This window comes from Sinocyclocheilus rhinocerous, unplaced genomic scaffold, assembly GCF_001515625.1.
Source record: "Sinocyclocheilus rhinocerous isolate Xijiao unplaced genomic scaffold, SAMN03320098_v1.1 scaffold161, whole genome shotgun sequence".
NCBI lineage: Eukaryota > Metazoa > Chordata > Actinopteri > Cypriniformes > Cyprinidae > Sinocyclocheilus > Sinocyclocheilus rhinocerous.
The window spans coordinates 367215-381398 of NW_015627226.1; the positions used below are offsets into that span (position 1 = coordinate 367215).

Genomic DNA, 14184 nt, shown 5'->3' on the forward strand with positions numbered 1-14184 from the left:
ATAAAATTGACAGAAGGCTGAGACTTTGTAGTAACAAAGTGCAAAGCTGCGATTATTGGGTGGCTTGCGTGCTACAAATAATGAATGGACTTGAAAACTTTAAACATCATTTCCAAGCATTAGCCTAGACCGTAAATAAAACAGCTTGTGAATAGTCACAATTCACGTAACGTTATTTACTTCAGAAAAATCAACAATAGGGCCTAAGTTAACTGAGTTGGAGCCAATAACGTTTGGGGAGGCCCGTACAAATTATTTGCATATGGGCCCGGGACTGACTCGCTACCCACTGACCTCGACGATTGGCTTGTGTTAGCCAGATCGGAACAGGAACTCATCGCTCACAGGTCACTGCTGCTCAGCCACCTGGAGCACAGTGTTAATTTCGTTGACGAATAATTTTTGTCATAATTTTTGTCAACGACATTTTTTTCACTGACGACAACGAGACGACAACGAACTAAAACTCTTTTTGAATGACAAAAACTGTGACACAAATCTATTGACATTTTCGTCAACGAATAAAAACGAGACGAAAATGTTAGGGAGGGACGATTTGGGAAGAGATTCGTTCAGAACGAATCTGCTGCATGGTTCGGAGGTTAGATGCGTACATATGAACCGGCTGGACATAAGCTAAAATACACTTGCTGCACGTCGCATAAAACTTTCAAAAATGTCAATATGTGGGAGTAAGAGAAGAGCAGACATTGTCCGTTTTGACGAGTATTCACGTAAACACAGTTGATTACGTCTTAAGTGACGTAAACAGCAGGGAGAACGTGTATCAGTACATTGCATCCATTGCAGCTGTGCATTCGGTTTTAAAGGGACAGCAGCCTAATTTAGTTGCTATTGTCCGAGTCATTGATGTTAATCAAGCAACAACAGAAAGACAGAAAATCATGCACTGCTCTTGACTGAAAAACTTTAGTAGCCCTAAAAATGTATCTACATTTATTTATAGAAATAAATATGTCTACTTGAAAGAATAAAGAATATAGTAAACAAGTTGCTATAAAGAATGCACAATTAGCCTATATAACCATTGGTATTTCATTAAAAAGAAGACAATGTTTTTGTTCTTTATGAGAAGTGGTTCTATTTAATTTTAACATAAAGGCATGTTGTGTCACCACAGTTAAATCGGTGTCTATCATGATAAAACCTTAATATCAAACATACACAATGAGTTTGGAAATTTTAGAGAAATGCTTAATAAATGCACTGTAACTAAACCCATTAGATTTTAGCCGACTAAATTCACTGTAGATTTAGTAGACTAAAATCTTATGATATTTAGTCGACTAAAACTAGACTAAAACTAAAAACAATTCAGATGACTAAAATATGACTAAAACTAAATGGCATTTTAGTCAAAAGACTATGACTAAAACTAAATCAAAATTCGCTGTCAAAATTAACACTGCTGGAGCGACTTGGGCTAAAAATCAATTTAGTCAAGAGCTCTCTGTCTCCCAGTCAGCGAGTCTGGGGACAGTTATCGAATCAGCCCAGATGTGGGCTTGGATTATGTTGGAACACTCGGACATAAGTCAGCAGCTAGTGGGGTCGTTCAGACTCGGGACTTCACGTCCCCTCAGATTTTTCCAAAGGATGCTCGGCCTTATATCAGCCGCTTCCTCTGTGATTCCTATGGGCCTGCTTCAATATGTGGCCCCTTCATGTACCATCCCACGCTTGGTGCCTGCGATGTTTTCATCTTAGGGTAACCCACTGCTACATCAGAGCTGTGGCCCTTGGAAAACCTGTCGCCTGTTTCAGCCAGGCATCCCATTGGGACTGACCTCTAGAAGGAAGGCGGTCTCAACAGATGCCTCCAACACGGGTTGGGGAGCACTGTACCCATTGTACCCATTGGGGACCACTGTCCCCATAGCGTAAAACGCAACGCTCGTTCCCTTATCTCAGGGAACCGTGGTTACGTTAGTCAACGGAGCGTTTGTTGTATGTAGTAATAAGAACATGAAAAATCACAACTGCAAACAAAGGGGAAAAAATACTCAGTTTATTGCAATAATGGGATTGGGGGGGCGGTCTTGTTGTAAATAATGTTACAATGCATTGTTACACCTTTTATTATTTTGGCTAAAATGTGTACTGGACATGTTTTCAAGCAATTCACCCACATGGACTTGTGTGAGTGTTTCTACTATATACTGTATGCCCAGGCATAGAGACTTTATCTGGACTTTCCCATCTCCAGGCAGGATTAGGGTAATGCTCTTGTCAAACAGAGGTGCTTCACAGAAAGCTCCAGATGGTCTGAAAGTCCTGCTGGCCGCCTGTAGCAGAAACACATGCAGGGTCAGACAGCAAGGGGCTTAACACACATGTACATACACTATTAGCATACATGAGCACCTGCTTGCGCACAACCAGCAGTCAGTACACTATACTGCTAGAAAAGAAAACAAGTATGGAATATTAGACACTAAACTATAGAGTGATTCAAGTCAATTAAATAGACTGAAGTCATTAGAGTCGACATGAAAAAAAAATGAACACTGTTTACTTTGCTAAAGGAATATTCCGCACTGCAAAAGTTGATTTTCATACTTAGTATTTTTGTCTTGTTTTCCATTACAAATATCCTTTACCAAGATACATGTACTTGAGAAACATAATGGCATAAGATATTAAGTTTTGCTTTGTATCAGAATGTATCAAAATTAAGTGAGTTTCTGTTTAAAATGAGAAAAATTATCTGCCAATGGGGGGAGAAAAATAATCTTGTTTCCCTTTGAATTAAGAATTTTTTCTTACCACATTGGCAGATTTATTTATTTTTGAAAAATAACATATTTTATATATATTTACATAGTGCATGTTCAAGTTAAGTTCAATTGACAGCACTAATATTGCTTAGCAAAACAATTAATTTGACCTTTTTTCTTCACTTTCAGTGGAAGTGCATGTAAACATTAAAGTAGTCACTGTTTCAATGGTATAGCTACATGACATAAACCATATGTGAACATGATTTTAGTGTGAAAAAAACTTTTTCTGCGTTTTCATAACTTCATGTTGACAACAATAACACCTAAAACCCTAAAACTATTTTACAGCTCAAATAATATGCAACTTTGAACAGAGGATTTAATGTCAGTGCTTTTATAAAATTATGAGCTTCATATTTATTTTAAATTCTCCCAAAATTGGCCCTGTTCACTTACTTTTTGCAATGAACATTATGCCAGAAATGCATGTTGAATAATCTTAATTTACACATTCCTGTTCTTATTGCGAATGATTCATCGGTGCACATTGTGAAGATTAAAAAAAGCCTTGGTAATCTAAACTATTAATCCAAGCCAATATAATGCTGTTTTACAATAATATAAAATAATTGTATATTTAATATTGCACTACTGATTGATGTAGTTAGGTTAGTAGCATTGCTTCTTTTGGTTAGTTACTCTCCAGCAATGGATGTCTCATATGACAGCAAAGATTTCATTACTAACAAGCTCTTTTCATTGTCTCTATATCAGAGATCATTTTGGCTTTTCTGTCTTACAAATCCTCCAAAGTCTGGAATACAATAGAGAATTGCTTTTTTTTTTTTTTTAAATATTGAATTCAACATAGTTCACTGATTTGGTGTTTCCTGAATCCACAGTTCCAATGAATATACCCAAACAGCATTGCAAAAATGTGTGGAACTACAGCTCTCGACCTGTGGTTAGAAGCATAGTTTCTTGTTAGCATGGCATGTGGACAAATAGATCATGCATTTGAGCAAAATAAGCAAGCTGACATGCAGTATAAATTTCATTCTACGTCTTTTAATTTGTTAAGAGAATTGAAGCATAGTTTTTAAAGAGTGTGCATGTGCGTACACTCTAAAAATGCTGGGTTGTTTCAACCCAACTTTTGTGTCAAATATGGACTAACCCAACTTTTGGGTTAAAAATTTAATGTAAAAATTTAACCCAACGGTTGGGTTAGTCCATATTTGACCCAAAGTTGGGTTGAAACAACCTAGCATTTTGTAGAGTGTATATGCTCTAGTACCCCGGGGGAACGCCTGAGTGATGTAAGGAAACCTGCAAAATACAACAAAATAACAGAACAAAAAAGCGGAGCATGCTATGTTCGCTATTTACAGCAATAGTCTGACATTAATTTGATCTTGAACTGAAACTTTTGTGTCAAATATGGACTAACCCAACTTTTGGGTTAAAAATTTAATGTAAAAATTTAACCCAACGGTTGGGTTAGTCCATATTTGACCCAAAGTTGGGTTGAAACAATCTAGCATTTTGTAGAGTGTATATGCTGTAGTACCCCGGGGGAACGCCTGAGTGATGTAAGGAAACCTGCAAAATACAACAAAATAACAGAACAAAAAAGCGGAGCATGCTATGTTCGCTATTTACAGCAATAGTCTGACATTAATTTGATCTTGAACTGATTAATTAGCAGAAATTATCGCTCCACCACCTGCTTGACCTCATAAATGATGGCTCTAACCAATATGGTTCCAACATTGCTCCTACATTTCTGAGTGACAAAGTTCGTACATTTTCGGAACACAGTCATGACTAGCTAGTTAGTTTCTCAACAATATATCGTACTATGGTTGTTAAGCAGCAGATCACATCATTGTTCAGGAAACACATCCCTGCATGCTTATGAAATGATCTTTGACACTTTTAAATGGTTTTCTGTTATTAAAGAAATGGTAAGAAACCTACCGTTTATTTCTTGTGAATGTGATGAAAACAGCCTTTGTTTTGTCTAGATCATGAAAAAAAACCCCCGTTGGTTATATCGTGATCACAAAAAAATTACTTTTATTATGTTGAGATCAGCATAGAGGGACATTCCCTGTGAACAAATGGACAATAATGGCCATAGAACTACATTCTAAAAAATGCTGGGTTAAATACAACCCAACCCAGCACTGGGTTGTATTTAACCCAGCATTTTTTAGAGTGTACCTGAAGTGGCTATAGTAGACTCTGTAAAGCTAAACTTACATTGTAAAGCCTAATTTATTTCTGTTCTGTTCTGAATTGGTATGGAATGGATCGAATGCACTGAAGATACATCAGAGGTCAACACACAGAGCAAACATCTGTCTTAGTCTTACGTAACTCTCACAGCTGGGTGAAAGGTTGTTCAAGGTGGCAAAAATCTGTTCTTTTCCATATATGAGATCTTTGTTGAGTTGTTGAGGATAGTGCAGTCACTGATGATAGATTCAGTGATGGCACCATTAAGTCAAATCAAAGCATGTGGCTTGTTTTTAAGTTATATCAGGAGATACATGTTATATTGCGTCTTTTTTTAAGTCTACTTCACATTTAATGTTCCCCAAAACCTGAAGTTACTGAAAAAGTATATTTACTGTGTAGATATTGAACAATGAAGACACAAAATTGACCTGTTTTGGAGATTTTATGTATTATTATTATTTAGCTCTGATCTTTGAATTTTTTATTTTACTTTATTTATTATTTTATTTTATTTTTAGCATTTCTGCATTCAACTGATTTATGAATTGTTTTATATATTCTTTAAAAATGTTTTTCTCTCCTCAGTTTGATGTCTGGTTTGGCAGCACTGGATGCTAAGTGCTCTAGTCGACTGGGAATCATGACAGTTTCTTATTATCTGTGGACGACCTTTGTGGCTGTGGTGGTGGGCATCGTCATGGTCATCATCATCCACCCGGGTGGAGCTGCCCAGAAGGAGGATTCGGAGGACAGCGGGAAGCCCATCATGAGCTCAGCTGATGCTCTACTTGACCTTATCCGGTAAGCCTGTGCTATTGTGTATCTGGGATCAGTCTGTTTGCTGCATAGGCTAGGATAGTTATTGCGTCGGCTTCAGTTAACCATGCAGAGAAATATGCAGTTACTTCCCTCATGTTTTCAGTGATAGAATATAAAGGGTTCCAGAGACCTCACATGATTAGGCTTTGAACTGTCTGTTAAACCTTGTGAGTAAAGCTCATGATAAGCCAGTTAGTGTTTGCTTGAGTAAATGAGGCCGGAGTTTACCCCAGTGACACTATTCCAGTCGGTCAGTGGAACAGTTAGTCAGGAACTTGTCACAGTTAGTGTCAAAAAGGACATGCATAGATAGATAGATTGACAATTCTTTCCGACTACTGAGGTCAGTCAGTCAGTCAGTCAATTAGATAGTTAGTTCATACATTTCTTCCACCATTCTTGGCTATTGAGCTTAGTTAGTTCTACTGAGGTCGGTCGGACGGTCAGTCAGTCAGTTAGTTCATACATTTCTTCCACTCTGCTTGACTATTGAGGTTAGTTAGTTCATATGGAGTCCTGAGGAGGGGAAGTACAGCTCCAGATCTTGAAATTCCTTCCACCACGCTGAAGTTAGTTAGTTTCTCAAGAGGGGAAAAGCAGACATACTTGACTGTTGGAAATGGTTGCTTGGTTGGTTGGTTAGTTCATATGGAGTGATATGGAGGGGAAAGACAGATGTTGACATTCCTATCAACAGGCCTGACTGAAATAGGTTAGATGGTTAGTTAATTAGTTAGTTTTAGTTAGTTTTACTCATTCATATGGAGTCCTTAGGAGGAAAAATCTTGACGTGCCTATCAAAATGCTTGACCATTGGGAATAAATGTTAGTTAGTTACTTAGTTAGTCCTTGTGTGGGGAAAGTCAACCCCAGATCTTGACATTCATTCCATAATGCTTGACTGGTGGACATTTGTTAGTTAGTTAGTTAGTTAGTTAGTTAGTTAGTTAGTTAGTTCATATGGAGTTATACAAGACAGCTCAAACCTTGACATTCCTATCGACAGGCTTGGCTGTTGGAAATAGGTTAGTTAGTTAGTTTTTGTTAATTCATATGGAGTTATACAAGACAGCCCAAATCTTGACATTCCTATCAACAGGCTTGACTGTTGGAAATAGGTTAGTTGGTTAGTTAAGTATTTTAGTTAGTTTCACTCATTCATATGGAGTCCTTAGGAGGAAAAATCTTGACGTTCCTATCAACATGCTTGACCAATGGGAATAAATGTTAATTAGTTAGTTAGTCCTTGTGTGGGGAAATTCAGCCCCAGATCTTGACATTCATTCCATAATGCTTGACTGGTGGACATTGTTAGTTAGTTAGTTTTTGTTACTTCATATGTAGTTATACAAGACAGCCCAAACCTTGACATTCCTATTGACAGGATTGATTGTTGGAAATAGGTTAGTTAGTTAGTTAGTTAGTTAGTTTTTGTTAATTCATATGGAGTTATACAAGACAGCCCAAACCTTGACACTCCTAGCAACAGGCCTGACTGTTGGAAATAGGTTAGTTAGTTAGTTAGTTAGTTAGTTAGTTAGTTTTTGTTAATTCATATGGAGTTATACAAGACAGTCCAAACCTTGACATTCCTATCGACAGGCTTGACTGTTGGAAATAGGTTAGTTAGTTAGTTAGTTAGTTAGTTAGTTAGTTTTTGTTAATTCATATGGAGTTAGACAAGACAGCCCAAATCTTGACATTCCTATCAACAGGCTTGACTGCTGGAAATAGGTTAGTTGGTTAGTTAAGTAGTTTTAGTTAGTTTCACTCATTCATATTGAGTCCTTAGGAGGAAGAATATTGACGTTCCTATCAACATGCTTGACCATTGGGAATAAATGTTAGTTAGTTAGTCCTTGTGTGGGGAAAGTCAGCCCCAGACCTTAACATTCATTCCATAATGCTTGACTGGTGGACATTGTTAGTTAGTAAGTTAGTTAGTTAGTTTTTGTTAATTCATATGTAGTTATACAAGACAGCCCAAACCTTGACATTCCTATTGACAGACTTGACTGTTGGAAATACTAGTTAGTTAGTTAGTTAGTTAGTTAGTTAGTTAGTTAAAGCATAGGTATTAAGGACAATGTTCTTTAAAAGTGAGCCACACATTTTGTATGCAAGGATGCATGTGTTGTACTGTATATGAGTTTATTGATTATGAGCATTATTATTGTTATCTACTTACTTTATAGTCATTCCTCAGAAATCTAAACATAAATCACATTACACATAAAGGCAACTGCATTGCACCTTTACATGCCCTATGTTGATTAAAAGACATGACTTTATTTCAGCCTGAATTTCCGTGGAGATGTTAAGTGGCTATGATGTTGAGGGATCAGGAGAGCTTAGACATGGCTCAGCTTAGGGTTGGCTGAGGACTAAGGAATAAGGAATTTCTGCCCCACCTGTCACCTGTGCTGCGTGACAGAGCATGGCTCTGTGTCATTGGAGTGTAGGGTGAAGACTGGAGCCTAAACTGATTACTAATCTGAGCCTGAGACCATATGGCCCTCATTGAGGTGATGGAGGAGGAGACTATTTACATAAAGCCACAAGTTTATTTTTTAACAGTGCATTTCATGATCAAAGTCTTAGACAGGTAGAATTAGAGAGGTACCAAATTAGCATGTGATGTTTGTGACCTCCATTGAGAGGTTATTGGGATTGGCGTTTCTGGGGCCCTCTGTGCTAACCAGACAGTGTGTTGATAAGCAAACTAAAGCAAGACACTTGGATTAGGATTAGTTGACTGTGTCACAGTATGCACACTTCTGCAATGCACTTATGTTTTGCTGGTGATGGGAAAGAACATATGCCAACATAAAACTGCATTTTGACATCACAGACCCCTTTGTGGTGTATTTGCTTGTAAGTGTAGTTGTTTGAATTTAGCTTAAATGCTGTTATTATCTTTTAACTTTTAGGTTCATACATTTTAAACTGCAGTTACAGAGTTGGACTTTGCCCAACTGAAAAGTCTCTGGACTTCATATACCCCTCTTCTTCTGTTATGCAAGGGGTGCTTTTACAGATGCAAAAAAATACCATGGTTGATCAACAACAAATGTTGTGATTTGGATGTTGGTCCCATAACTAACCTAATTAGCTTAATCAACAAAACTTCTTGTTTATTCCTCCTCAACAGCTTAGTTTTGCTGGCGTACCAGCCTGACCAGCACCAAATTAGTAGATAATCGGAATAAACCATTTTAGTATTTTCAGCAGGTTAGGAAAAATCAGAAAGCCACTGATTCTGTGTAATAAACATTAATATTCATAATAATATTAATAAAAAAACCTCTCTTTCCTCCATCAGCAACATGTTCCCAGCCAACCTGGTCCAAGCAACTTTTCAGCAAGTGAGTTTTTATGTTTTCCCATTAGTTTGTGCCTTCAATGCTTAAGCTGTTAAACCAGAAAAATGTCATATTACACCAAAAATTTCCCTTTTATACATACCATCCACATAAGAATGTCATTTTAGGTGGAGATGCAGGATATGTAACTGTAACCGGCCAGTATTAAAGTTTTTTTTATTTATTTTTTGGTATTCGTCAGTATTGGCTATTTAATTGTACAGCTCATTTCCCCATTTGCAGTCATCTACAGTTCACTTTAAGTCAATCTTTAAAAACACTAATAAATTAAAAACTGTTAAATATGATCTTTATTGTTCTCAAAATTAATATCAATTTTTCACACTGCACATTATAATGTTGTGATCACTGTAATCCACTTCATCAATTTGAGCTTTTAGTGTTTTATTTCATTTATTTTGACAAAACAAATTATCGGCCATAACATGGAAATAATTATCAGCTAATATCGGCCAGAATTGCATACGTAATGCTGTCTACTGTACCTTTGGCTTTTATATTTTCGCATTACTATGATTTTTGCTGTTAATTTGTTTTATGTATGCCATGTTAATTATGAATTGTAGTATCGCACAAAGAGCATCCCTATCATGAAGTCCAAACCCACCATTGGTCAGGACGTACTAGACACCACCACCAAACGGGTCTTCATTTATGGAATCCAGGATGACAATGGCACAGACACCCAGAACTTCTCCCTTGACCTGACGCCACCTCCGGATGTGGTCTTCAGAACGCTTCCTGGCACCAGTGAGGGCATGAACGTCCTCGGTATCGTGATCTTCTCAGCTACTATGGGTGAGTTGTAGCAGCAACGTCTGAAATTCCACAGTTTTATCCAGTCTGTTTTATAAATACTCAAGTATTCTTGTCATTTAGGAATCATGCTTGGAAGAATGGGACCAAATGGCAGCGCTCTTGTCAACTTCTGCCAGAGTCTGAATGAAGCTGTGCTGAAAATTGTGGCCATTGTTATATGGTAAAGACATGCGTCATCTTGTAACTGAAACCCAAAATTAATGTATGTCTCACTATGACAATAAACCAAATAACTACATAGAGAGTTACGTAGTTGTCGACTGTTCTTCATGTTTAAGTCATTCTCACCAAACAGTGCCGTTTGTGCCTCAAAATTAGATTTTGTTTTAAATTTTCAATTATTTAATTTCTGAGAAATGCATTAAGCATTTTAGATTTTTTTCAACTGAATGTCAAAATCTTTTTTATGGCAGATATTGAATATTTAAAAGTACAAGACCACAAACATGTCAAAAAGCTAATAAGATGTGATTTTAAAGGTCCCTGTTGTAAATACTCTAAAGAGTAGATTCACTTAGAACGAAAAATTGAAAATGTTGTAATTGTGCAAAAATCAACGTTTTTTTCACATATGCCAACTGCGCTGATTTAGCACCCGATTCACAGCGAATGCTGTAGTTTAGGCAATGGCGCAAACACATATCAAATTAGCACCGATGCCAGTTTGCACTGGCCAATTAACATTGACACTAATGTATAAATGGAATAATTTCAGTCTCATTTAAGTGAAACTATGATATTCTTGTTCATAATATTCTTGCATAGAATGTGCACTCAGGCTCTTTTATATAGAACTTATAGGTTCATTTACCATGTAGTGTCATTTGGTGGTAAAACCATGATGCAAATTGTGCTAGGCACAATTCTTTAGCCTCCACTGAGCCTATTTTACATAGAAAAAGCATGTTTGTGAATATCAAAGTAATATCAATGACTTCATTTAAATACTGAATATGCAGCACAGTTTCAGCACACAAGAAAAACCTCAGTACTGCACCCAGTATTTGCACCTACATTCCGTGTGCAACTGTTTGGTGAATCCCACCTCAGAATGCCATCTATTTCTGGTGTAACACTACAGGTACTTCCCGTTTGGAATTGTGTTTCTGGTGGCTGGGAAGATCTTGGAAATGGACGACCCTTCAGCTATGGGAAAGAAACTGGGCTTCTATGCTATCACTGTGGTCATGGGGCTGGTGCTTCACGGTCTGTTCATTCTGCCTTCCATGTATTTCTTCATTACGAAAAAGAGCCCCATCGTCTACATCCGAGGGATTTTACAGGCCCTGCTCATCTCATTAGCTACTGCATCCAGGTAACAGCACCTTTATGCAATTCATGTTTTGAGATAAGTCCTGCTAGATGATAACAAACTAAAGACAGGAATACACTACACAACTTCAAATCAACACGCTTGGCATCATTCACTTACCAACTGGGCATCACACACTAAACGACTGAAGATCATACACTTCCAGACTTTCAAGTTGTTCCAAACACAACAGACGCAGAAACAGGTGCCTCCTTGCTAGAAGACACATGACATATGAAAACAATGTGTAATGTTCTAAAATCGACTCTAAATATCAAACGTGTTTAATACGCTCCAACCAGATGGAATCATAGTCTGAAGATAAAATATTGGAGTCTGTGCCGATATCATACTCTATGCAACATCTTGTGAAACTCTGACTGTCCAGAATGTAAATTCTGATTTCTAGTGAAAAGTTGAGTGGTGAATTCCAGCCTTGAACTGATAGTAGCACAAATGTAAACGACAAACTCTTGTGTTTTACTCCAGCTCCGCCACGCTGCCTATCACATTTAAGTGCCTCCTGGAGAACAACCACATCGACCGCCGCATCATTCGCTTCGTACTTCCTGTTGGCGCCACTATCAACATGGACGGCACTGCCCTATATGAGGCCGTGGCAGCCATCTTTATAGCTCAAGTCAACAACTACGAGCTAGACTTTGGGCAGATCATCACTATCAGGTAGGGTAAGACATTTGTGAGTTATGCCATCTGAAGAGTTTGGAGGTTAAGTTTTTTTATTTATTTGTTTTTTATATCTTTTATCTTTTTTTGTCAGTGGATATTAATATTATCATTGTTTGTAATTATTATTATTATTGAATAATTCATTATAATTATTATATTTTATATTAACATATATAGTAACTTTATTAATTATTACTGTATAATCTATAAAGCAAATTGAGTGGAATTCACTTAATTTATAAATTAAATTAAAAGTTCTTACTCCAGGCATTGTGTATTTAAATTTTTATTTTTTTTTTTACTTCAGCATCACGGCTACAGCAGCCAGTATCGGTGCTGCTGGCATTCCACAGGCCGGCCTGGTAACCATGGTGATAGTGTTAACCTCAGTGGAACTTCCTACAGATGACATCACTCTTATTATTGCTGTGGATTGGGCCCTGTAAGTCTCTCTCTTATTCATTTCCATTGTAAATGTATGATTGATGTTTATGATTGACAGGCTTGCCAGGTCTGCATAACAAAACCAGCCCAATAGCTAAACTAGTCAAATCAAGGCCAAAACTAGCCTAATCGCCTTCCAGGGCAAATGGGGGATCAAAAACTCTGGGGGGGCAAAAAAAAACTCCTTCTGTGGGTTCCTACCTTGGTCAAAATCTTGTTTCAGTGGGAAGACCTGCAGCAACAGTATAAAAGCAGCTCAATTCCATGGGAAAACCACGTACTTGGCAACACTGATGATCGATGCTCATTAAGATTTATGATTGATTTTTATTAAGAACTTGTTGATTACGACGTTTACTTGTGTATCTGTCAGGGATCGGTTCAGGACGATGGTGAACGTGATGGGTGACGCTCTGGCCACAGGAATCATGGCACACATATGCAGAAAAGACTTCGTGAAGGAGGGCGAGGAGGTGAGAATGAGTTTATACGGGTTCTTCAAAATAAATTACACGTTGCCTGGGGACCCTAATGTCCATTTCACTATAAAATTCTGATTTCGTCTCTTCTCTTTACAGATTCCTCTCATCTGTGAGACCAAGCCCATGATCAGCATCCAGCAGATGATGTCCTATCAGAAAAACGGCTGCTTCCTGTCCCCTCCGCCAGGCCCCATGAGGAAACCCGAGCACCTGTCGCCCGACGTGGCCCGTCTCATGCAGCTGGAGGAGGGCATCAGGCCCCCTGACAAGAAGAAGAAGTCCCCTCATCTGTCTCCACACCATTACAAACGAGACTATAAAGACAAAGACCACTGTACCATTGACATGAACGGTCTGGAGACCAATGTCTAGACTCCTTCACAGACCAAAAGCCGTTCTCTTTCTCTACCTTTGGATTTTGAGTGCGTGTGAATGTCTTTGTAGGGAATTTCACGACGGGAAGCTGAAGCGATCGGGGGCCGGTGAATCTTTGGACATGTGAAGGGGATTTGCCGAACGCTGTTGACCCCTGGTTGGCCGAGCTCCTGAGTGCTGTTGTCATCGTGTCCTTTCCCTGTGATCCGCAGGAGAGAAGAACAATGCTCTTCATGGACAGCTTGTCTGTGGAATGTGGATAAGTGTTGTTTTATTCTGGTATGTTGTACATCATATGCTGCTGAGATCTCTTTTTTTCATCTTCAGAAAAGTTCTTTTTAAAGCTTTCTCTGTGGGATAGTTCACCCAAAAATGAAAATGTGATGTTTATCTGCTTACCCCCAGGGCATCCAAGATGTAGGTGACTTTGTTTCTTCAGTAGAACACAAACGAAGATTTTGAACTCAAACCGTTGCAGTCTGTCAGTCATATAATGGAAGTGAATGGGAATAATGGCTTTGAGAGTCAAAAAAACATACACAAACAAAACCAAATTAAACCCTGCGGCTCGTGACGACACATAGGCATGGGCCGATGACCGGTTTCAAGGTATACCGTGATTTGAAAATGTCAGGGTTTCAAAACCGCTAATATTTTCCGTTATACCGTTCCTGCGGTATGCGCTGTTTTTCATGTCTCCTCAAAGACTGAAAGTGTAGGAATCGCTCAGGTTGAGAGCAGTGTAGAGAGTAACACGAGCCTCCTCCTGTTGGTGCGAGCGAGCGGTCAGTCACGTGTGTGTAGGATGGCCGAACTTAAGGAGCTTCCCCTGGAGCTTACGCGATCGGCAACCGGCCGTTTTTTGTCTTATTGCA

The 14184-nt window shown here is 38.3% G+C and overlaps 1 protein-coding gene and 1 long non-coding RNA gene across 2 annotated transcripts in view; one reads left to right on the forward strand and one right to left on the reverse strand.

Annotated features, from left to right (window-relative positions):
- Positions 1 to 13360, forward strand: part of LOC107722044 (excitatory amino acid transporter 5-like) — a 31037-nt gene extending 17677 nt beyond the window's left edge. The window contains exons 3-11 of the mRNA XM_016530275.1: positions 5571 to 5786; positions 9127 to 9169; positions 9754 to 9985; positions 10067 to 10166; positions 11088 to 11321; positions 11808 to 12002; positions 12316 to 12450; positions 12826 to 12925; positions 13031 to 13360. Coding sequence (XP_016385761.1) covers positions 5571 to 5786; positions 9127 to 9169; positions 9754 to 9985; positions 10067 to 10166; positions 11088 to 11321; positions 11808 to 12002; positions 12316 to 12450; positions 12826 to 12925; positions 13031 to 13306 — 1531 coding nt within the window. The 3' untranslated portion in view covers positions 13307 to 13360. The remainder of the gene's footprint in view (positions 1 to 5570; positions 5787 to 9126; positions 9170 to 9753; positions 9986 to 10066; positions 10167 to 11087; positions 11322 to 11807; positions 12003 to 12315; positions 12451 to 12825; positions 12926 to 13030) is intronic.
- LOC107722054 (uncharacterized) overlaps positions 13168 to 14184 on the reverse strand; it is a 6787-nt gene continuing 5770 nt past the window's right edge. The window contains exons 2-3 of the long non-coding RNA XR_001637764.1: positions 13344 to 13555; positions 13168 to 13248 (exon numbers count right to left, since the gene is read on the reverse strand). This is a non-coding gene — a long non-coding RNA (uncharacterized LOC107722054). The remainder of the gene's footprint in view (positions 13249 to 13343; positions 13556 to 14184) is intronic.